Source organism: Mycteria americana, chromosome 14, assembly GCF_035582795.1.
Source record: "Mycteria americana isolate JAX WOST 10 ecotype Jacksonville Zoo and Gardens chromosome 14, USCA_MyAme_1.0, whole genome shotgun sequence".
In the NCBI taxonomy this organism is placed as follows: Eukaryota; Metazoa; Chordata; class Aves; order Ciconiiformes; family Ciconiidae; genus Mycteria; species Mycteria americana.
This window is the reverse complement of record NC_134378.1, coordinates 13,461,669-13,484,428: the sequence shown is the minus strand read 5'-3', so window position 1 is coordinate 13,484,428 and position 22,760 is coordinate 13,461,669. Positions and strand designations below refer to the sequence as shown.

The window sequence follows — 22,760 nt, the reverse complement described above, 5'->3', positions numbered from 1 at the left end:
CAAGATGTTAATTTTATGTAATTCCCATATTTGGAAAAAAGGCAAACATAATTTAAGTTTCAGATTATTAGATAACAGCTTGAAGAAACTGTTTACTAAATAAAGAACATTAATCTGAAAAGATTCTTAAACAATTTAAAGCATATGCTACGCTTTCTTTAACAACTGTTTATAAGGAGCTAGTTTTTGTGTTCTATTTAGTTCTGTTGCAAAATCCTGAGATGCTTGTTAATTCAATAAACGTATCATCTAACAATAGCTACTAATCTGTTGGTATATATTCCTTTATTTATTGATTTAGGATATTTACATTGAGGTAATGATCAGTGAGAATATCTGCTAGAGAAATAGGACACAAAAAGGAAGAGAAAATATAAATTTTTTTCTTATCTATATGATCAGATGCTCTGCATGTTACTTTTGTATGGCATGACATCAGAGAGATTGTCTGGTATGTCTTTAGATCAGGTGTATATTCAGTTTGAATACCATTCATAAAATATCAGCAGATAAACTAGAAGTATGAACGTAGTGACAAGAGGTCTGAGACCACTTGTGAGGATATATAAAATTTCATGTTATCTCCTTTGGGGAAGAAGTGCAGTCGAGTGACTGCTCTTCTGATTGCTGTGATCTCTTGGTCTCTAAAGAACACAAGTTTTGTGCTGAAAACACAATCCAGTTGCTGTGTTCAGATAAGCAAAATTTACTTACAGCATTTCAGGATACTTGACAAAATATCCTTTTCTTACAGGGTTTTTACATACCCATGTTTATCAGCAGCTCTTGATGAATATGAGGTAAGTTACAGGCTTAATCATATATCCACAGATTTTCATTTGTGCAGCTGAAGAATTTCTTTGCCTTCTAGTTAAGAAAAAATAAGGATCAAGTAAGAATTTTTTTTTTTTTTCAGGAGTATACAGATGTGCATGTATTTAAAGTTTGTCAGACTGTAAGAGAAAGCCTGTTAGCTGTTATAAATCATTGCTCTCAGCTCTTACTCTTTTATCTCAATTTTTTTGTTTTAGCTACAGATACCATTGGATGAAAATCTTGAAGAATTTTGGATTGATTTCAATGTTGGTAGCAGAAGTATATCTTTCTATGTGGCAGCAGATGATGCTGTAAGCTAATTTTTGTCTGTCATACTAGATTGTTCTGAGGCAGTAGATACACATTCTTTCAAGCGGATCAAATTTGTTTCCCCACATCAACATATGGAAGTTATGTGTGCATCTATACTGTGAAGGGGAAAAAAAAAATCTAGATTTGGTGTACATATTTAGGTCAAACAATTTCAAAGTAGTGACTGTCTAATACTGTTTGCAAACAGTTTAACATGTGCACAGGTGAACAAGAAACCATTTACAAAATTGCAGTTATAATTTTTGTAGATAAGACTCAACTGTTGAGATTAAAGACTCTACCAAAGCTCTTCTGAAGTATTGTCCACTGTTACCAGTGAAATATGTTCATTGTCACTCCTTGTAACAGAGGATTTAAAAAGTTGAAAATTTATCCTCACTGAATAACTTTCTGATCACTGCACTTCATTTAGTTGTAATATGATGCTTTTCTAGCTTTAAAAATATGTATTTTTCATATAAGGATCATCAATGGGAAACAGTCATTATACCAGAAGAAGAAGTAGACCTGTACAGCCTTGAAGGTATTGGCACTCAGAAATGTGACCTTTTGTTACACACTAACTTGGATTTTCAAATTGGTTAAAGTACTGACTCAGTTCTCAGTAAAGCAAAATTCCCACTTAAAATATTATAGGTACTGTTTTTATGAGGGATAAAATTGCACTGCAGTCACACTTGCATTTTAGGCATGCAGGTGTGATTTTTATTAAAATAATTTTGAAATAATGTATTATAGTTATTTCAACGCAAAATAAGGCATAAGACAAGACATTTAATAATGTTCCTTTTAAACTAGTTAGAATAGTTTTGTAAATATCTATAATTTGTCTGTAGCTGTAGTAAATAACCTTCACAGAAAATTCTACAGGATAATATACAGAATAAGTATTTCTAAAAGATCAAATCTTGAATTGTTTCACTAATAAAATTTATTGTGGGTTAGAGTGAATTAAATAAAATATATATCTTAATAGCTGAACTGAAGAATACAAGTAAGTTTCATGTATTTACAAACATTATATGAGATGTTGTTAAATTGTAATGAAACTATTTCTCAAATTTTGTTTTGTCCAGAAAAAGATTCAAAGAAATTATTAACAATAGATTTAAAAAGCCCAATGAATGTGGGTAATCAAGAAGGAGAGAAATTTTTTTTATATTTTGATTCTATCTTGGAAATCAAAGATGTAACCAGAAAGATTTATGGATTTAATAAATGTAAGGTAGGATTTAAACACCTTTTTGAATAGTTTTTAATTGATTCAAAATAAATGTCTCATTGCCATATAGATGTTGTTGTAGCTGTAACTGTTGGTATCTTGTTTATACTGAGAGTTTCTGATTAACGTTGCCACTACAGAACAGCATTTCTCCCATAATATGTTAAGCTTTGGTAAAGGTGCTTAATAAGGATGAGAGGAAACGGCCTCCAGTTGTGCCAGGGGAGGTTTAGATTGGATATTAGGAAACATTTCTTCACCGAAAGGGTTGTCAAGCGTTGGACCAGGCTGCCCAGGGAAGTGGTTGAGTCCCCACCCCTGGAGGTATTTAAAAGATGTGTAGATGTGGTGCTTAAGGACATGGTGTAGTGGTGGACTTGGCAGTGCTAGGTTAACGGTTGGACTTGATGATCTTAAAGGTCTTTTCCAACCTAAACGATTGTATGATTCTAAGATTTAATTGCAACAAAAATTTACTGGCTGGAAAGGGATCACCATAGCTTAATGTCAATTTTAATTTTGCGTATATAATTTTCCAGAAACAGAAGAACTGGATGCTTACACATATGGAAGTCTTTCAGAAATGATTCGTTAGCTATCCCATTTTGCAGTATGCTTACCATGCTTATGAATTTACTCATTTAGTAAAATTTTAGCAAGCCATAGCTTGCTAAAAATTTGTTTGTTACAAGCCTTGTTTGTTACAAGCCTTACTGCTTGTAACAAACTACTTTGGCCTGAACTCTGACTGACTGAGAAACTCATGAGGAATGGAACTGCTTTGAGCTTGTAGAATCTATTTTCCCCTATAACCTGATTTCAGACACTTATGATCTCTGACTTAAATATTTTTCTTTATGTTTCTCATTTAAAAAAAGTGAGCAAAGTGTATATTTTACATAGATGGTTACTCACTTTGTAGGACTTCAGTAAGAAGCAGTCTGCATCAGTTGCCAAAACAACTGTACATGTCGTCTTTGATGAAAGTGGATCACAGGTATTTTAAATCAGTATGCTGAGATGGTTGTCTTCTTGGTTTTTTGTGTTTAGTCTGATTATTAGCTAATTTATGATCATTCACCATAAACCCAAAGACTTTTAAAATGCCAATAAGTAAAGATAACTCTTAAGACCAGTTAAGTGATTTCTAGTAAGTATGTATTGTATATTTGGGGAGATAATATTAATATCCAAATCATAGAATACTTCAGACAAACATACACGGGGGAAGTTCTTTTATGTGAATTTTGATTTGGTAACCCATCCTTTTTAGCAAAAATACCAGTTAGGTTGGATGCTTTTCAAACAAAAAGTATGTAAGCTCTGAAGTTTATCAAAATCTACGGTGAGGAAAGTGTTACTTAGGGTAAAGAAGTTGCTCTGTGTGTGTTTGTATAAATATAAAATATAAAACATAATAAAATCCAAATATTGTATAAAAATGTAAAAAATCAAAAATATTATCTAGGTTCTGGTACCAGAAAGTCAGTTGTCACCATGTTTGGAAGAGAAATCTAAAGAGGAGGAGAAACTCAGTAAGTACAAAACCCAGCAACTTTCTGGAACTTTGAGGACTGTGAATAAAAATAACAGCCAAGAAAAATGCAGAGGTGGTTCCTCCAAGGTAAGTAGGATTATCAAAACAGAAAAGAGTACGTCAAAAATACAAGTAAATTTAAATATTTATCATATTTTATAATATAAAATCCCTGTTATTTTACAGTTGGAATATAATTAATACAGGGTTTGATTGTTTTTCTTATGACTTGACACTAAGCTATATACATCCCTTTGCAAAAAAATTTCTCATTATTATGTATTTTGAAACTATAACAATGTGACAAAAATAAAAAACAATTGTTAACTTTCTTTAGACCACTATGCTCTGAGTATTCGCTTTAAAAATAAGTGTTTTCGAGGCATGCTTAGATGTATTATGATATGCGAAAGTCTAGTATAGCCTCTGGAGACTTGCTAATGATTGGCAATAGTAATAGCTATCATTAGAGACAAGTCCTGTAGGCTTGGCATTCGCAAAGACTGATGATTACAAAAAAGCATGTGGTTGTCAAGATGAATCCTGTATCCTGGTTATTCAAATCACAATTTCATGGGACTGCTCCTATGCATAGCTGATTCTCTGGTTTTAACTGAGAGGAGCCCAATTCGTTAAGCCTGATGTTTCTTTTGCCCCACAGTCATTCTAAAGTTATAAACGTATCATGGTTATACTAGGACTAAGTACAGATATGCTAGGGATGGGGGAAAAGATGAAGCGGTGTCACCATGTCTTCATTGTGCAACAGACATGCAGTGCATGTTTTGCTAGCAGTAGTCTAGTAAACCTGTTCCTGAGGGTCTCCTGGTTTATAGCTTATGTGATAGCTTTGCAGGAACTCCTGGGAATCATCTTGGTAACCTTGATTGTTTACAAGGGACACATGTCCATACTTCAGTGAATTAATTTGGAAAACAACAATCACTGATCTCAGTTTAAAAACATTAGTTTTAAGTTTTATACAATTCAGGTATTTTGGTGAACTTCCTCTAAAAAGGGAACTGCATAAAAATCATGTTACATTGATGTGTGCAGCAACAGCAATTGGCATTCCAATAATAGAAAGTGTCAAAAGATTATTGGAAATAAATTTTCTAAAATCTTGCATTGTCATACTTGAATCTGTGTATTATGGTCAAGTTTTTTCTGTTCCTTAAGATAACTACATCTTGTAAAAGGAAAGTGTCTGAAGCATCTGTGCTTATTCCTGGAACTACAAGATTTTCCACAAGGAGACCACTGGTATTTGTTAGCACATGTAAGTTTACAAGTACTTTCAGGGTGAAAATATGCTATAAGTCGTCTTTGAAATACAAGCATGAACTGTGATCCTTTGCAGAGCTGGAAATGAAAAGCAGACCTTATAAAATCTCCTTAGCAGGTGCTTTAAACGTGAAATTTTTAAACTAGGCCACTTGCTACTGGTCCATAGATATGATGCAGGATAGTAGCTGCACATGCATTCCAAACAGCTGAAGGCCACCTATCATTTTTACTGCTGCTGTCATCAGCTGTTTGTGCTGGAGGAAGCTGGGAAGTTGGCAATCAATTAGAAGACCTAAAACATAGGTGGTTTTTTGTCTCTCTCCTCATATGCTCTTGGTTTAAAGAATTCTCAGCAGTTATTGCTTTTGTAGCAGTTGCAGTGGAAAATCAGCTTTCTCCAATGTGTACATGTACCATGTGCATCTTACTCTTATCTAGGAACTGCATGTGTTTCTTCAAGGGGCATTTGATTATATGGCTAGTGAGCAAGGTGGGTCTGCTGCAAGGTTGAGTCAGGTCCAGTGCTACTGATGCTTATGCCAAAAGTGCTTATTACAGAGAAAAGGATAAGGAAGAGACTTTATCGCAAATAGGAGTCATGACTTCTCTACTAGTAGTCTTACTGTAACAAATATTTAATACTTTCTACAAGGGAGATATTTGTAAGACAGACCAGTAGAGGCTGGAGATGCAACTAGTGGCAGAACAGCATGACTAACAAACTTAATTTTCTTGCTTTAACTGTCTCAAGTGCTTCAGTATCCTTAGTTTTGTATATCCGTGTATCACATACAAATTAAGAGTAACAGAGGCTAGAAAAGAAAGTATTTTCAGATTAGGATGGAACAACACAGAGAGCTTCTGTAACTTTTTTATTTGGAACTTCACCACACAGTCTATTCCAGCAAAGATATATTACAGTAAAATCTTCAAATAGGTGACCAACTATTTTCTACCAGAGCCAGGCTGTAAAAAGCATTGCTTGCCTCCAGAGAGCCAAAGTCTATGGGCTCATTAACCTCCATGTAACTTAATTGAAATCAGTAGAATTAAAAAAGGTACATAATGAGTTAATACAAATACTAGGCAACTTTTTTAAAGCTATGGAATAGATGTGATCATGGGCAAAACTCTTCATATTGATGTCACAGACAGCACCATAATCATAATAGAAGAAATGGTAGAATTCTAGTATGTCTCTGGTTTGTTTTCAGCCACTCCTTATAAAGGACGATTTAAATTACCTTTGGAAATGATGAGCTCTGCTGAAAGGTCTAACAATAATGCAATAAATGAGACCAGAACAAAGAATTTCTATCAAGAACCTACTGGAGTATGCATGTCATCTGTAGCTAAGTCTTTTACTTAGAATAACATTAATTTGTATTCCAATTTCTTCCTAATTCATATTTTAAATAGCTAGAGTTATGCAGTCAGCAACTCACTTGTAGAAAAGAGTGTGTTTTACTTTATTGCATAATATTTTCTTGTCCTCTGGATTTCAGGTTTAATATGTCTAGAGGCAGACTGAACTCTTAAAAAATTAGCCAAAACTTGGATTCACTCATCAGTTCTGACCCCAGAGTTCACTTTTACTAGAACCATGATTCTTCTTTTGTATATGAGAACAGTGTATGCACAGAATCTCAAATTAATTATGCAGTGTTGAAATACTCTTAAAAACATATAATACATTCATCTATAGTTGTTAATAGAAATGTTAATGTCTTCAGATTATAGCACTTATAGCGTTGGTTTTAGTGCATTTTTGATTAGGCATTCACTAAAATCAAACAAAACTACATAGGTGTCACTGAACTGCAGTTTGAGTAGATGTATTTTTGCTTCTGTTCCAGTTGAACAAAGACTTCAAAGTAACATTTTTATTTTATTTCTGGTTCTAAATGTCTTTCTGGGTCAGATTCACGTCAAATCCCGGACTATGGGATTCTGAAGTATTTTTTGATATAGCCATGCTTTAGAAAAAGCCTTTAACATATAGTATGTGCAGTTTAGAATATTTCAAGTGTTACTTTCTAGGAGGATTTTACTTCTTTTGCTTTTTTTGCATTGTAATTGTCAGTGTTACTTACTGTGCTTTTTAGAGTGGGCAAAGATGTACACTAGACAATGAATTTTGTGGAACAGAACAGAAGATCAGGAAGTCGAATATCAGAAATGAGGCAAAACTACCTGAAAAGGTACTGGTATCAGCACTTCTATGAAATGAAAAAATAATTTCTTATTCTGTTAGGGAAAATACAAGTTTACAAGGTTGTACTTTTTATTGTCCTATGCTAATATTTTCTTTTGGGTGTTATACAACTGTAGCAAATGTGTGCTGAAGAAGTTTTAGAAATGCTACAAGAGGCAGAAATTGAGGCCACACAAAAGCAAACTTTAGGCAAGTAATTTTACAGGTGTTGATAGTCCTTACTTTTAAAATTATTTCAAGTTTGTCCTTTTCTTCTGTAATTGATACCAAATTAATGTCTCGTTTAGATGAAGCATTAGATGTTGTTCCTGATTCTCAGCCAGTGGGGAGAAGCAACAAATCTTTGTAAGTATTGGAAAAGAAGACCAAGTCACTGTTGTCACTTTGAAGGGAGTATTTTCAAGTATTGCCAGAACTGACATTTTGTTGCATAGTTTCAGAAAATGCCAGAATTTAATTGTCTTCTCTTCCCTGAGAGTTGCGTTAAGAACTGTTGGCTGTGTAAGTCAGGTCACTTTTATTATGTAATTTTATTTTTTTATTCTGAAATTCATGGCACCAAACCAGCACTCTTATATGTATTTGCTAAGACTACTTCATGAACAATACTATTCTGTTGTCTTAATCAAAGAATTTAAATTGGTGAAGCTGTTTATGAAAATAATACTCATTAACAAGATCAGAGTAGGAGCTTAAGTAAGCTTTAGTAGTAACAAGGAGAGTAATTCTTTCAGATTACATCAGAAGATAAAATACAAAGAGCATATGGATTTACATAAGTGAACTGTGCCATAAAGAGTAGTAGATTTGACACACCACAGAGTTACCTAGGTTCAAAGTTTAATGATGGCCATAGGATATTGCTGCCTTTTTGAAGTTGACTTAAAAATATATGTTGTTTCTGAAGGTTTGCCATTTTACAATGAGTTGGTTAATTGAACAATGGTAGCAGGCTTAGGTACCAATGTAAAATGCATTGATATCTACAAGATACCACTATTTTCCTATTTTGTGATGCATGTTTATTATAATTAAGACTCACGTGCTGCAATTCACTGATAATAAGATGGTATTATCTTTGTTAGTTTGTCTGGTCTTTTGGAGAGTTCTTTTGATGAAACCAAAACATGGAAAAAAAGAGCATGCTCTGTTCCTGAGAAGAATATAACAACTGGTGACAAGCAAAAGCTAAATCCATCATTGGCACGTACGTCCCATCCAGGTCATGTTCACCCTTTGTTAACTGTTAGTGTTAAAAATGCTTCAGGTTAATTTTTAACCTACAGCTTTGCTCCCCCCCCCCCCCCCCCATATTAGTTTCTATTGTTAGTGAAGGAACTGTGAGACAAAAAAGCTTTTTATTCAGTTTTTTGAAGTATCTCTCCAGATAAACAAAGGAATTAAAAAAGAGAAGAAAACCAAGAAAATTAAATTGATACCACGAGGGAAGAAAACTGCAAAATACTTAGTGGACCGTCAGAATGTTAACCATTTGGAACAGAAACTCTTAAGTACAGAAGGGGAAAATATTTAAACTACTACTGAAACATCATTTAAAACATTTCTTTCAGCTAGAGTGTCCGAAACATCTTTGCATTCTGGTTTTACAAAAGAGGAACCTGATGTTCTCTTTAGAAAAGAGACTGCAAATCCCAAACAATCAAAGATGGTGAGAGTTTCTTACCTTCATTTCTTTGACTTGCAATTAAGAGAATTGTCAGATTTTCAATGTTTCAAAATTCGTATTTTATTTTCCTTTAGTCACAAACTTACTTTTAATTGACTTTCCAGTAATACCAAGTGAATTAAATGTCAGCTTCACTGTTTTCTTTTTCAGTGTACTCTAAATTTCTTTTTAAAAATAATCTTTTAAAAAAATAATTCTTAAATAAGCACCAATTTGTGCTCCTCATGCACTTCTTCATTCACTTTTGAATGTTACACTACACAAAACCACAACATTTAGAAGAAAATATCTGCTAAACTGATGTTTTATTGGTCACTGTTTGGGCAATGCAAGGGAAAATGGTTTTCAAAGGAATGTGATTTAGTACATCTAGAAGACATTTAATGAAGTTTAGGTGATTGTTGGGAACCTGTAGTTCTGTTTGCAGCTTTTCCTTTCTGTTGAATGGGTTCAAAGTTGATTCTTAAACTCTATTTTTATAGAAAACAAAGTCTAAAGAAGTGACAGATGCAACAAAATCACTAATTAGTAAAATCGGTGACAGATACAAAGTAAAGACTGATGAGAAAAGCAAAGCAAGAGTCTCCTTGGGTTTTAACAGGTATGATGTGAACTATTTACTTTTGTGCTCATTGTTTTTGTGCATGTGGCTTTGGCTGTGATCTGCTCTTCTGTCTACAGTTATTTCACATCTTGCTTTCATCTGAATGGTTTGTTCACTTCTGATAAACCCTATTGTACCAAAGAGTAGGAGACTAGTAGTCAAAAAGTTCCAGTAGTTGAAATAATTACAAAGGCTGTTAGAAACCCTATTCAGAGGTCTTTTGCTCATTCACTCACTCGCAACACGTTTTGTGGAGAGAATTTAACTGGGATAGTTCATGGGCACTGCACATGCTGGGTGTCTCCATCCTATCATCATAGTTTGGGGGTCAAACTTGGATTCAGTCATCAATTTTCTGATTATCTAAAGTTCCTAATTCTCTCTTCCTGAAAGAGTGGACTGTTAGAGAGTTTAAACATAACAAATTCTTAAATAAGAAAATTAGTCTTACCTTGCCGGAACCGATGCTTAGAGATATACTTTACATATAATTACATGTTCTCCATGATTGATTGTAACTGGATGACAAAGGACTGGAATAGTTAGGCAATGTCCCCTTTTAAACCTTTTGGATAGGGACTTGGAAGACATGCAGAACCTGCAGTATAGCTGTGTGATGTGGAATGAATTTTTCTAGAGCACAAAAATGGAAGGGGCTGATCTCTTTTAATCCACTTGGTTTTGTATTTAAATACCTAAATAAAATTGTTGTGTTTGATAAGGCTGTTATTTATATAAGCAGTATTCTAATGCATATATTCTCATTAGCATTTAAGAAAATGTATCCTTATTTTCTAGGCCACATTTAAATAAATCCTGTGTCTCCAAGGTAACACATTATTGCTTTTGTTGGAATTTTTTTCATATCAGATATATGTATATATATGGTGATGGCTAGTAGATGTTAAAGCGAAAGTTCACAAATATCGCTGAATACTAAATATCTGTAGACACTAATGTCAATTATGTATTGACCGTATATACTTAAAATACTTTTTATATATTTACTTATGTGGAATAATATTTTTACAGGCAACTATCAGCCAGTGAAACCCAAACTAATTTCTGTTTACATATTGTATAATTGAATCTGTTCCTTTTGAACATGGCAATGGTAAATATTTAGAATAAAAATATTATAGTAAATGAGATTATAGAATCCTTAAATGGGATATAGCCAGGACACAGAAATTTAGTCTTAATGTTTGGGGGGAAAAAAATTCTGAGGTTTTGTTGATATCCTTAAAGGATAAATTCTAAAAGATTTAGTTTCTACTAGCTCTTGTCCCCTTTTGCCATATTGTACTGTTGCTAATCAAGTGGAAGTCTGGGCAGCTGCTAGATTTTTTAATGTTCGTGACAAAGAACTTGCTTTTTGAGATGACAGTGTGTATGAATGCATAGTCCAAATTTGGCATGAGTTAACTTTTTATTTATCTATAGGAAGAAGTTCAGGATAGAAACCTGAAAACCACTACTTTTCTTAATGTAACTGCTGGTCATATTATGTAAGTAGTTAAAACATTTTCAAACAAAATTTCTCATTACCCATACCTAACTTTGTGAAATGTTCAATAATTCAGTCACAAAATTGATCTGTGTGTCTGTCTGACAGGGATGATGTCTACAACTTCAACATCAGTGGGTTTGATGAGCCTACAATAAAGCTTGGAGTAAGAATATAACTGAAACTGATATGTTACGAATAGAATATAAAGGACCTCTGTCAACTTAAATTATGTCTACTGAAAGTATAGTTAACATCTAAAAATTCAAATTATATCACTGAACTAAGTGGGGAAAAATGTTTGCCATGTAAATACCTCCATCACTTTCAAATGCATAATTATATATGCTATCCTAAGGTTCTGGCCACTTGAAGCTATTACAAAGTTTTCCTGAGTTAAGAATAAAACAGTTTGTTAGGAGTATCATTATTTTTAAATTATCCTATTATCCCGAATGCATTATTGCCATCCTTTCAATCCCCATTGTAAAGACATCTTTGCTCAGATGTTTGAGTAAAAAGAAAATCTAGCTAAGATAAAAGCAAAGACAGCAAAAGATAGTTTTGCTTCTTATGGCTCAGAGGAGCCTGCTGAATTGGTGAAGGTAGTAAAGCAAGTGGATGGAAACTAATGTATTAGTTTGAGATATTGAAAGCTTCAGTCAGTTCCAGTTGGTTTTAACTATCAGCTCTGTTCTTAAATAATTTGTAGCATAGATATTGATCATCGTAAGTTAATTGCTGAGTATAAAAACTGAGCAAAAAAGCCCTTAGCGGTTACTGTCTGATGGCCTGTTCAATTTTGTTTAAATTGCATAAAAAATGAAAAAGTTCATTTGTTTCTTATTTGTTTACATTTTTAGATCCAAGAATTGCATGTTACTGAACTGAGTGTTCATACAGATCCAAACAAAAAAGGGTAGGGATGTTACATTGTGTCCTAGTGTGCTGATTATCATCAAGAATAGTACTGTCTGCATTCTCCAGCATTCCATTATGAAAATCCAGGGAATGTACGCATGACAACAATATCTTGACTGTGGTGTTTTTTCAAGCAATAAACATAGCTGCTGTAGTCTCCTAGACTGTTTCATGATTTTCCTTTGGGAAGCTGATAAAAAGGAATGAATGTGATTCATGAAGAAAACAGCTGTAGTTCTCTTCACGGAATACTACAGGGACATAAACTTCTGACTAGAGGGGGGTAGTTTTTTGTTAATGATCAACCTGCCAAGGGACATATTGTTACTGTGTGTTCTTACTGATCCTTAGCAAATAAGCACATCCTTTAGGGTTTAAGGTGAGCAGATATTTCCAAAATGGATGTGAAAACAAAAGTAGGTACATTTGTTTGAATCCTTAATCCACGTATCACATGAATAGTAGAAAGATTTAGAACAAGTATTTTTAAATGTATCATTTAAAGGTGTTTCTTTTTCTAATTAAGGAACACAGATGACACTAAAACTAGCACTGAAGTGAAAGGAAGAAAAAAAGTAAGGCTCAGATTCTTGTGGATCAGTATACCTTGTCTTCCTGCCTTTAAATACCAATTATGTGAGTGAAAGGTACATTAAAAGTAAATCAACTTAAGTCTTTTGTTTTTTTGTAGACTAGAAACAATCAAAACAAGAAGCATCTCTTTAGTGACACAGACACAGAATACAGAGGTGACGACAGCAAGACAGACATTAGTTGGCTACAAGAATCAAATAGAAAACCTAAAGCCCAGTTAATTGATTACAGTAGAAATAAAAACTTAGGGAAACCAATAAGTGCAGACAAAAGTAAGAAGCTTTTTTCGTATTTCTTAAGAATGCTGCAATAAGTTTGTCCATAGATATTAACTGCATAGCGTGTAATGTGCTGTGTTGCAGATACAATATGTTTTTGTTGTCTTATTTCCAAGCATACAGGATTTTCAAATTAGTTCTAATAACTTATAAAGGTTAATTTCCAAAAAGTCTGTATTTTAATGTGGAAAATTATTGGAGGATGGGACAGGTGGAGTTTGTTGTCAACAAAAAAACCTGTTGGCTTTTTAAAATAATGTGCTGAAAGCAGTTTACTGAATAAGTAAGTTTGCGGGCATAAAAGTGATTCTGTGATTTTACAGCTAAAACTCTAAATGTCAAACATTTGAATATTTTGCTGATTTTTCTAACTTCATGTATTGTAGCAGCAGATAAATTCTCTGAACCTGCTTGCCATCTGGATAAACCTAAAGGCAAAAATGCAAATAAGAAAAAGGTAAATGTAAATTTGCAACCAGACTTGTAATACATATTCAAAATGTCTTAACTCACTATAGAATCTGTCTGTAAATAATTTTTCATAAATATGTGCCATTTCTCCATGCTTATTTCAAGATCACGTGTTAAATACAGTTTGTTCTTTTTCAGGTACTGTATTCTTTTTATGTATTATTTAGCTAGTATTTCAGGCATAATACTAGCTATGAGTTAGAATGATTATTATACATTGATGCTTTTGTAACTTTTGTTACTTAAAATTATTGATTATGTCTATCTACTGCTTAATAGCCATCTACTCCATTGAATATGCCACTAGCTTTTCAGTGAGGGTTTTCATGTGTCTAATGTGCTTAACTGAATTTTAATACCTTTGAGATTATAATTTCTTTAAATGAATATATGTGACACAGTGAAACTGCAAAAATAAAAATGTTACAGATTTTAAGAAAGAATAACAATTGCAAAATATTGTAAGCGTATTAAAGTTGGGAGTATAATAAATCAAAGTGATTATGAACATGTTAATGGAAGGTGCTTGTGGATGTTTGTAAGCCACAGTTTAAAAAACAAAAACAAACAAAAGAAACACCAGAAACCCCCCAAACCTTCCCCTGTCCCCTCCAGACTACTCTTTGGTCTCTCAGACTGTACAATAATTATAATCTATTTAATGTTAGTAGCTTAAAGCTACATACATGTACTCAATGTAAATCATGCATATGAAAATATGATCACCACATGTAGGTATTGATGGTGATATCTAGTCCATGTAAACCAGAACTGAAGAGGGCTTCAGTTCGGAACAGGGCTTCAAAACTAACGAGAGTTTCAATTGCCCGTTGTTGAATTGGTCTACTTACTAAAATGTGTCCTTTTTTAGTAGTGAAATTCCACAGATGTACCCAAGCAAGTTCAAAGTGCATATTCTGAGGAGTTAGGGTTCCACTACTGCATAGGCTTAGATGGAGAGCATCTGAAGAACAGTCTTGACCCTGGAGATGAAGAGGCTAGGAAAGTGTACGTTTTGCATAAAGCACTTTTCAAGAGAGTAGGAGGCAAGAATTCTAATCTCTCCTAGTCTGAGAAGCGTTTCACTTGCCTTTTACCTCCCTTCTAATGTCAGGTCCCTGTGGTACTTTCAGTGAGAACATGCTTTGCTCTATTTCTGAACATTGACTGCTGTGTGGAGAGAGTGGCAGTAGTTATGATGTAGAAGGGGGACAGATAGAAAGGAAGACCGATTCTATTCTAGTGGTTAAGGTAATCAGTTCAGAGGTGATGATCAAGGATACTGGTTCCTGCTCACTACGCAGGTTTTTGGGTTTGTTCTATTTCAAACCAGTTACAGTCTAACTTAAATGTGCACATATTTCAGAGAGCAAGCTTTGGAAACCCATGTCAGCTTTGCTGTAGTTCAAAAATGGCATTTATTTTGCCTCTTCACTTTTTTGACTCTTACATTCCTGACTGCACTGTGCCCTATCTACAGTGAAAATTATCTTCCCAAAATGCTTAGTCGACTGATGGTTGGACTTTCTGAGCTTTGGTAAAATTAAACCTTTTTAGTTGTTTTGAAATAACAGATTTCAAGTCATTAAACCAAGTTACCTGCCATTTATTCTTATATATTTATTTATTAATCATTCTGATATAAACTGAAGATGTTTTTATTCTTCCAAAGATAAACAAATGTAAAAAACAGAATTCAAGAACTGATGAAACGATAGAACAAACCACCAGACAAAAACGACCTCGAAAAGCAGCATTAGCAAAAAATTACAGAGAGCCTTCCAGTTCAGAGTCAGAGAGTGAAAGGAAATCTTCAGCATGTACCTATAAGGAGGAGAAATCAAAAATACAGGTATACAGTTGCACTTTATTCTTAAAAATCCACTTCTGCCATATTTTTCAAAGTAAACTCTGGTCTACTTTGTACTTAGTACTCCTGAATTTTAAGTGCCCAACATGAGCAAATTGAACTGAATTTTATTTATTATTTCTAGTAGTGCCCTTTTTTAATTATGAGTATTTAGCTGCTAAGAAAATCAGTCCCAAATAATCTTCTCAGTCATAATAGTATTTCAGTTTCTATTTATGGAATTTATTCTGCTGCAAAGAACTACTGTGTATTTTAAAAACTTAACGGTATTTTGAAAATGTGTATTACATGGGAGGTTTTAGTGAGTCAAATTTTGTTCTTTTAAATAATGTGATTTTGATAATGCTATGCCTATTCTGTGTACAATAGAAAATGCTGACTTGATAGAGGGTGCGTTAATACATTTGCTGAATATCCAAATGGGACTTTTAGTAAATTAAGCAATGATGTTGGGTAAAACACCAACTAAAACATTTTCATTCTTTTAGCATAATATATCAATGTATATGGTTAGGTCTGTAAACTTCATTGATTAAAGCCTGAAGCATCGGTAATTGTCTCCGATAGTTAAGAACTTCATAAGAATAGAAGTTTGGGTGCTGAATTAAACAAATTCAATGCTTATTGACATTAGAACACCTGATATCCTTATCAATTTAAGCACTTCTAATGATGTTCCTTTTTGGACCTTCTGCTTGTTCAACAGTACCCGCATATATATATACACTCACTTCCATATGTTTACAGATAACACTTAATATAAACTTTGTATTTTAATAGAAACATATGAATGGGGAAAACAAGGATGATAATCAGCAAAAGGAACTCCAGGATATTGTATCTATGGAGCCAAAGAGAGTAGCTAACTATGTACATAAAGCATTTATTAAATCAAAGAATTCCACAGAACAAAAGGAAATTGAAATGCCTTCATCTGAGAGTCCTGCATCTCTTGAGACAATGAGATGTAGGTATTTTTACTTTTAATTTATAGCAATACTGTATCAATAGTTGGAGGTTAAATGAGGATTATCACAGTAGTGCAACTTTACATTTATTTCATGCTTCTAAAATAAGAGATATCTCCTAATTCAGTGTGTACCACATAATTTAAGGAAGTGTATTAATATGTCACTAACACTTTTATAGGTTGGTACAGTTATTTGACATCAGCATAATATAGAAGCGCAATACATAAGTGTTAAAATGAATGCAGTAACCGCTAAAATAGTGCAGAGAGTGCAAAAAATGCAAGTGTGGCAAGTCATATGCCAACACTTAAAGTAAAATTCCACACATCTGAGACTTGCAAATACCTAGAGTTGGAACAGTTAGCAATATGGGGCTTTAACTTACCTTTTTTTCCTTTCATTCCTCATGCTGACAGATAAGTAACTGTTTTCTAGGTGCTGAAAGAATATCGGAAGGAGATGTTACTCCAGAGCATACTTGTAGTGAAAGATCACCTGGTCTTCAGGAGTCAACACTAGAAAAAAGGGAAACATTAAACTTTGAGAAAGGAATTTCTCCCAATAATTTCTGTCCACAAAAAAAGAATATTCAAAGTATATGTCTAAATCAGTCCCCTGAGACAACTGTTAAAAAGTTAACATTTGGAAATAAAAGTTTCTCACCAGTTTTAACTGAAGCATCTTTGGTAAGAATATTAAAGTTACTCTACAGTTATTTTAACTGAAATTGTTCCATTCAGCTGCCAACTGTTACATGCTTTTGTACATCTCCTTTCAATAATGATTTTTTTTTTAATAATGTGTAGCTCAGCTTAACGACATATAAAACTGTCAGTGGAAAACATGTAAAGGGATCTGTATCTGAAACACGTGATAATAATGAAGATTCAAGTTTCAGACATTGCTTTTCAGACACACTTTCTATTAAAGGAAAACTACAAGATATTACTAAACCTATCACCAAAAGTAAAGAAGAGGTACGTTACTAAATCTTTTGCTCTTCAGAAGAAAGCTGCAACTTTTTGTCTGTTTTATCTACTTTACAGATGGTGAGGTTTAAGGGAAATGCATCTTTCTTAATGTTAAACACTATATATAATGTTTACTTGTGGCCTGCTTGGAAAATCCTAGTAGTTAATTTTTAAATACTTGAGATAAACTAGAGAATTGTTTATCATATGGATACAAGGAAAGAATTGTATCCCAACAAGATCAGTTACAATTAATATCTTAAAAAATAACAGGGAGCAAATATTTTCTTCTTGACTTTCAATAAGAAACAAACAGTTTTTCACAAATTAAAGAATTGTGACATCTGCATGGAAAAATTCTTGAGGTGAAAAAGTGCTCTCGTAGTTTTAGCTATCTGAAGTGTGCTACTCAATATAACAACTACTGTAGCATTGGCAAATAAATAAAAACTGATGTATACCTTCAAACCACTTCTCGTAAGTACTTTTTCTGGTGAAAAAAGCACTCGTGTCTCCTTTAAGAAATTTTTTTTTTTTGTGTCCTATTGCAAGAAACAGATAGACCTTTTTTGTCATTTGACTTACTGCTGTCATTAATTGTTAACGTGGTGAAGAATTTGTTTATTCTTTCATCTAGTGAGACATAGTAGTAATTCATGCAGTGATTTTTTTTTTTTTCTTACTGTAGTTGCGATCATGTCCCTAGTTTAACGAAAAGCAACATAAATGTGGATTTCTGATGAAGACTTCTAAAAGTGCTTTGATTTGTAAGATAGTAAATCAGTGACTTTTCTTTTAGGATTGTGTACCACCATCTCCATTGTCTGTTTCCAGTGGAAGTAAAGTACAGTCTTGGAGTGAAGAACCTTATGGCCCCATACATGAGTCAGGTACAAACATTTAATTTAAAGTAAAAGACTTTCTATGTGTCTCCGTAAAGGTTAAAAATGTTTATTTGCCATAAAAATATGGCCCAAGTCTCTTAATCTTGTTTTCTTTCATATATTTTCAGTATTATTCCATTTTTATTGTTTTTCTCATTTTCTCTGCTGTTTTAATTACCCCCCAAAACCCCAAAAATTTGGCTCCAAAATGCAGTTACTGTAAAGAGTTAGTTGCGCTCTTAAGAAGGGGTTAGAAGCATTCCCACTGATACTAGAAAAATGTGGGGATAATGGTATTATCAGGAAAAGAGGGCTTAAGGTGAATCACTTTAATGAGCGAGTCTTACATGGGTCAGAGTTCTCTCTTCCACTGAAACCCTGTTGTTCATTTACATCGAGTTCTACTGAACATGCCCTGCATAAATGCAATGCTTATTAATTTTTATATCGTTCTCAAGCTTTAAAGCTGACACATACTCCTAGAGTATGGATCCAAAGGGTCAATAAACTCTTCTTTATCTTCCCATGTCATTGTTCTAAATAATCCTAAATTAAGCATTGTTTTCATGTTTATTAAAGGACCAACTATACAGACATTTCTCAAACGAAGGTACCACAGTGATACAGAAAGCAATTCTGATGAAGTACAAACAAGCAGAGAGGAGGAAAAGAAAGGAAACAGAAGAACAAAGTTACAGCCTAGAAAATTATTTAAAACGGATGATGCTGTTACTTACAGAGGTTAGTTATGGAGTGAAAGTTGACTATAGTTGTGCAAAAGTTTAAAATAACGTAACAAATTAAAGTTTTAACAAAGAAAAGATAATATCCATAAAAAGGCGTTTTACATGTTTAAAAAAAAAAAGAAATAAAAAGAAATGCTAAATATTTAGAGACTATATCCATTTAAAAAGTCAGAAGGTTGATATGAAAATAGAAACTGGTCTCAGTCATCTAATTGGTGAAATTAATCTATATATAACAAAAGCTGTTCTAGGCGCTGTTGTAACTTCAGATAGGATACTTTTTCATACTGAATTGTGACATTATCTTCTTTTACTTCTCTTCAGTGTCTGAAAGCATATCTACTGTATCTGTAAATGATCTGTCTGTTTTGGATGGGGAAATCTGGGAACCTGGCTGTTCAACTATCAGTATATGTCAGAAGCTCCAAAAAGAATTTACTAAGAAAATTGAGGCAAGACGTTTCACATACAGTATTAGTTGTCTGTGTGGGTACATGTGCATATGAATGATAGCTTGTCTCACACCACAGCATTTGCTTAAAAGGACATGAAAATAGCTATGTGCACAGAACTTCAAGAAATGACAGAATTCAAGTTTCCTTTTATGCCTTTTTCAATTCCTGTATGTACCTAACTCTCCAATGATTTTCTTTCCCAGGTCTATTTTATTTTTTTATCCTGTCTGTTGTTTCAAAACAAGCTTAAGTATCTAAAGTAGTGGGCGTACTGCATTTTTATTTTTTTCAAATTGTCAAACCCATGAATGAAATTTATTTGCAAAAAGGAAAAAACATGAGCCTGAATAATGCATTTGTTCATCTAAGACAGCTGTAAGCACACATCATTCATTCCATGTGTACTTTCTCTATTTTGAGGAAATATATTTTTCAAATAATGTACTTCTAATTAAGTTAGGTAGAATTTTATCAAAAACATAAACCCATGTTTATTTACATTTCATTAACAGAAAGCTTTTCCTTAAAGGATAGGGAGATAATAAAAAAAAAAAAATTTTTTTTGCTCAGTATGATCTGTGATGCAAAGCAATTACAGTACTAAACATACTACATTTTTTTTCCTAAAGTGAAAATAATCTGAATTTAATATTAAAACATCCTCATAGAGCCGCTCGCGGAAAATGGATCATTTTACTAAGCAATCATTAAGAGCTGCCCATGAGCATTTGACAACAATGAGTTACCAACTTCATGAATGCAGGTCTGTAATGAAAGATTTATTTTAAAACACCCTTAAAATGCAATGAATACCTTCTAAAAGTAACTCATTTTGTTTTGGTAGGATCAGGCAGCTGGACAAATTTCATTTTGCTCTCCTTGAGGAACTTGAGAATTTTGAAAAAGATTCTCAGTCCCTGAAAAACATGGAAAAAGAATTCTCGGTTTGTATTTTAATTGCTTGATCATGGAGAAAAGCAAATTCTTATGGAATCCATAGATTATTCATATAATCTTTAACTTTAGATCATTAATTCTGATTTTAAAAGCCTTTAACACTGCTTAAAGTTGGGCCAAATTTCAAATAATGAATTTGAGGTGTTAGGATTGGCTAATGCTATGCTCATAGAATTTCTAGATCACTACTATATGTTTTTCTTCCTAGAATATACTACTACTTTTAATGGGCTGTTTACACCACTTCGTGAGCCTTTTATTCAGCTGGCCTGTATTTCAGGAACAGCATGTAGGCATTTGAAACTGATCTGCTGTGTGTTCTATGATGAGCCAGTTGACATTATGGGTCTGCTTCTTGCTGTAATGTAAAAGTCAATATACAAATATTCATATAAACACAAAACTACATTTGCTTTTTTCTTTTACTCTGAAGGTGTGGCTTAAATTATATGGAAAGTCTGATTAAAATGCTAGGCATATTCTTTTTCATCGTTTTGAAACTGTTATGCAGAACAGATTTTTGGTGAAACTGGTTCCATGAAAATAGAATTCCTGAAGTGCCTCCCTGCCAGCTCTAAGCTTATTATTTTTTTTCAAGCTTCTGTGGTGACTGTATAACTCCTGCCCATTCTGTGCTGAGCCTGTGGTTGTAGATTATTTTATTCATATTAGATAGCAGTCAATTTTAGTTCAGAAAATATTAGTTCCTACTGATTATCATCTATTAATATTTTTCTTTCCAGACCTTTTGGAAAAAACATACACATACTTTTAGTACATATATGAAAAATGAGCAACAGAGGTTAGTAGGCTTCATTAATCCTGGGTGGAGATTTGTGTTCTGTTCATTTGAGGTATAAGTAAGGCCAGACACTATTCTCTATGCAATTTCTCTCTTCCATAAAATAGAGATAGTAGATGAGATGAGAAAATGAGATTAAAATGTTATGTTACAGGCAAAATTAATTATTCTCCATCTAAATTTTTCCACATACCTGCTGGACTATTCCAATAGTAATGATGATGGTAATATTTATCCATGTTTTTAAGTACAAATAGACTACAAATAATGGGATGTATTCATGATGTGTGTGGAAAGTTCATATGTAGCAAAGCTATTTGAACTGCCTTTTATTTCTTTAGAATTCAGATTCTTAAAACTTCATTTGAAAAGAACATCTACCATACTGTTGACTATGAAGAACACATTTTTACTTCAGAGGTATGATGAACTTTTGTTTCTTGTTTTTAATAATCTTTAAACCTTTAATTTTACCAACAGATATCAGTATTGACTTTTTTCCCAAAGAAAGTCTTTACCCTCAGCATTGTATTAATGCCACAGAAGTATTTTTGTAGTTTTTCATTGTCATAAAATATCCTTTAATATAACAATATTCAGTGGTTTAGGGCTAGATTTCACCCATTAGAAGGTGTGTGCAATTATCTGGAAAACTGCTGCAAGATGTATTCTGTATTCTGTGGCTTTGTTTACCAGTGTTAATCATCCAAGAAAGAACAAATTTAAAACACATGTCCCTTTCCTTAGGCAGGTGGATGCATGTGCATCTGTATCTCTCTGTTATAAACCATTTAGGGATGTAATTGTCATCTTAAAAATGGGTTACCAGTTGGGAGCAGAGAAGGTGCATTCAGTATCTTTTTATAGATGCATCTGATGAAAGAAGACATAAAAGGACTCCAAGAGAAACTTCTTAAAGAAATGGTAAAGGAAGTTATCTTGTCCTCATTTTTATTTATTGTTTAAGTATAGCTGTTTGAACACTAAATTACTAAAAATTGTAATTTATAGTCCCCTATCAAAAATAAAAATGAGTCAGAATCCAAGTATCACTGATCTTATACTTTAAACCTTATCTGGGTGATAAAAGCAGCAGGTAGGCATGGATATACTGTTTTAGTTCTGAGTCTTAATATGTTGAATGTTGACATGGAAAAGAAAAGTATCATATTTGATATGTTAAAAGCAGCATATACTATGCACCAGAATTACAATACTTAAAAAAAAAAGGAAGATTTTATTTAAAGTATGTGATAAATGTAATGCTTTTTGCACAGCAAGAAGAGGAACTGTGTAATGTTCGCAGAGGATTGCAGACATTGTTTCAATCAGAAGATAGAATTCTGAAGTAATATTTTCAGATACCTTCCTGAAATTCAAGGTGAATATAAACACTCTTATAATGTAAAATTTGGCAACTTTTTTCTTACACTCAAGGAAACTATTGTAATGAAAGCATGTTTTCCTTAATAATAGTAAAATCTTTGTGGATAAGACTTCTCCTTTTATATGTGAGATTTGAAATTATTTTACTGAATCTGCTAAAATGCAATATGTAAATTTTTTTATTTTTAGCACATGCTATTTTTTAAGAACTCTTTAACAATTTTTATAGGTTATTTAACTGACTTT

General features: G+C 33.1%; 1 protein-coding gene across 1 annotated transcript in view; it reads left to right on the top strand.

Moving 5' to 3' along the window:
- SYCP2 (synaptonemal complex protein 2) overlaps positions 1 to 22,760 on the top strand; it is a 32,786-nt gene that overhangs the window by 6,634 nt on the left and 3,392 nt on the right. Inside the window, 35 exon segments of the mRNA XM_075517401.1 lie at positions 755 to 800; positions 1,032 to 1,127; positions 1,612 to 1,672; positions 2,226 to 2,374; positions 3,294 to 3,368; positions 3,840 to 3,995; positions 5,088 to 5,187; positions 6,410 to 6,528; positions 7,301 to 7,396; positions 7,527 to 7,599; positions 7,698 to 7,755; positions 8,496 to 8,637; positions 8,728 to 8,885; positions 8,986 to 9,079; positions 9,580 to 9,698; positions 10,500 to 10,530; positions 11,145 to 11,209; positions 11,317 to 11,374; positions 12,072 to 12,127; positions 12,656 to 12,704; positions 12,821 to 12,995; positions 13,394 to 13,458; positions 15,145 to 15,324; positions 16,123 to 16,309; positions 16,749 to 16,999; positions 17,120 to 17,290; positions 18,084 to 18,174; positions 18,748 to 18,909; positions 19,239 to 19,366; positions 20,038 to 20,132; positions 20,214 to 20,313; positions 21,070 to 21,128; positions 21,470 to 21,548; positions 21,996 to 22,052; positions 22,406 to 22,509. Of these exon segments, the coding sequence (XP_075373516.1) occupies positions 755 to 800; positions 1,032 to 1,127; positions 1,612 to 1,672; positions 2,226 to 2,374; positions 3,294 to 3,368; positions 3,840 to 3,995; positions 5,088 to 5,187; positions 6,410 to 6,528; positions 7,301 to 7,396; positions 7,527 to 7,599; positions 7,698 to 7,755; positions 8,496 to 8,637; positions 8,728 to 8,885; positions 8,986 to 9,079; positions 9,580 to 9,698; positions 10,500 to 10,530; positions 11,145 to 11,209; positions 11,317 to 11,374; positions 12,072 to 12,127; positions 12,656 to 12,704; positions 12,821 to 12,995; positions 13,394 to 13,458; positions 15,145 to 15,324; positions 16,123 to 16,309; positions 16,749 to 16,999; positions 17,120 to 17,290; positions 18,084 to 18,174; positions 18,748 to 18,909; positions 19,239 to 19,366; positions 20,038 to 20,132; positions 20,214 to 20,313; positions 21,070 to 21,128; positions 21,470 to 21,548; positions 21,996 to 22,052; positions 22,406 to 22,480 (3,676 nt within the window). The 3' untranslated portion in view covers positions 22,481 to 22,509.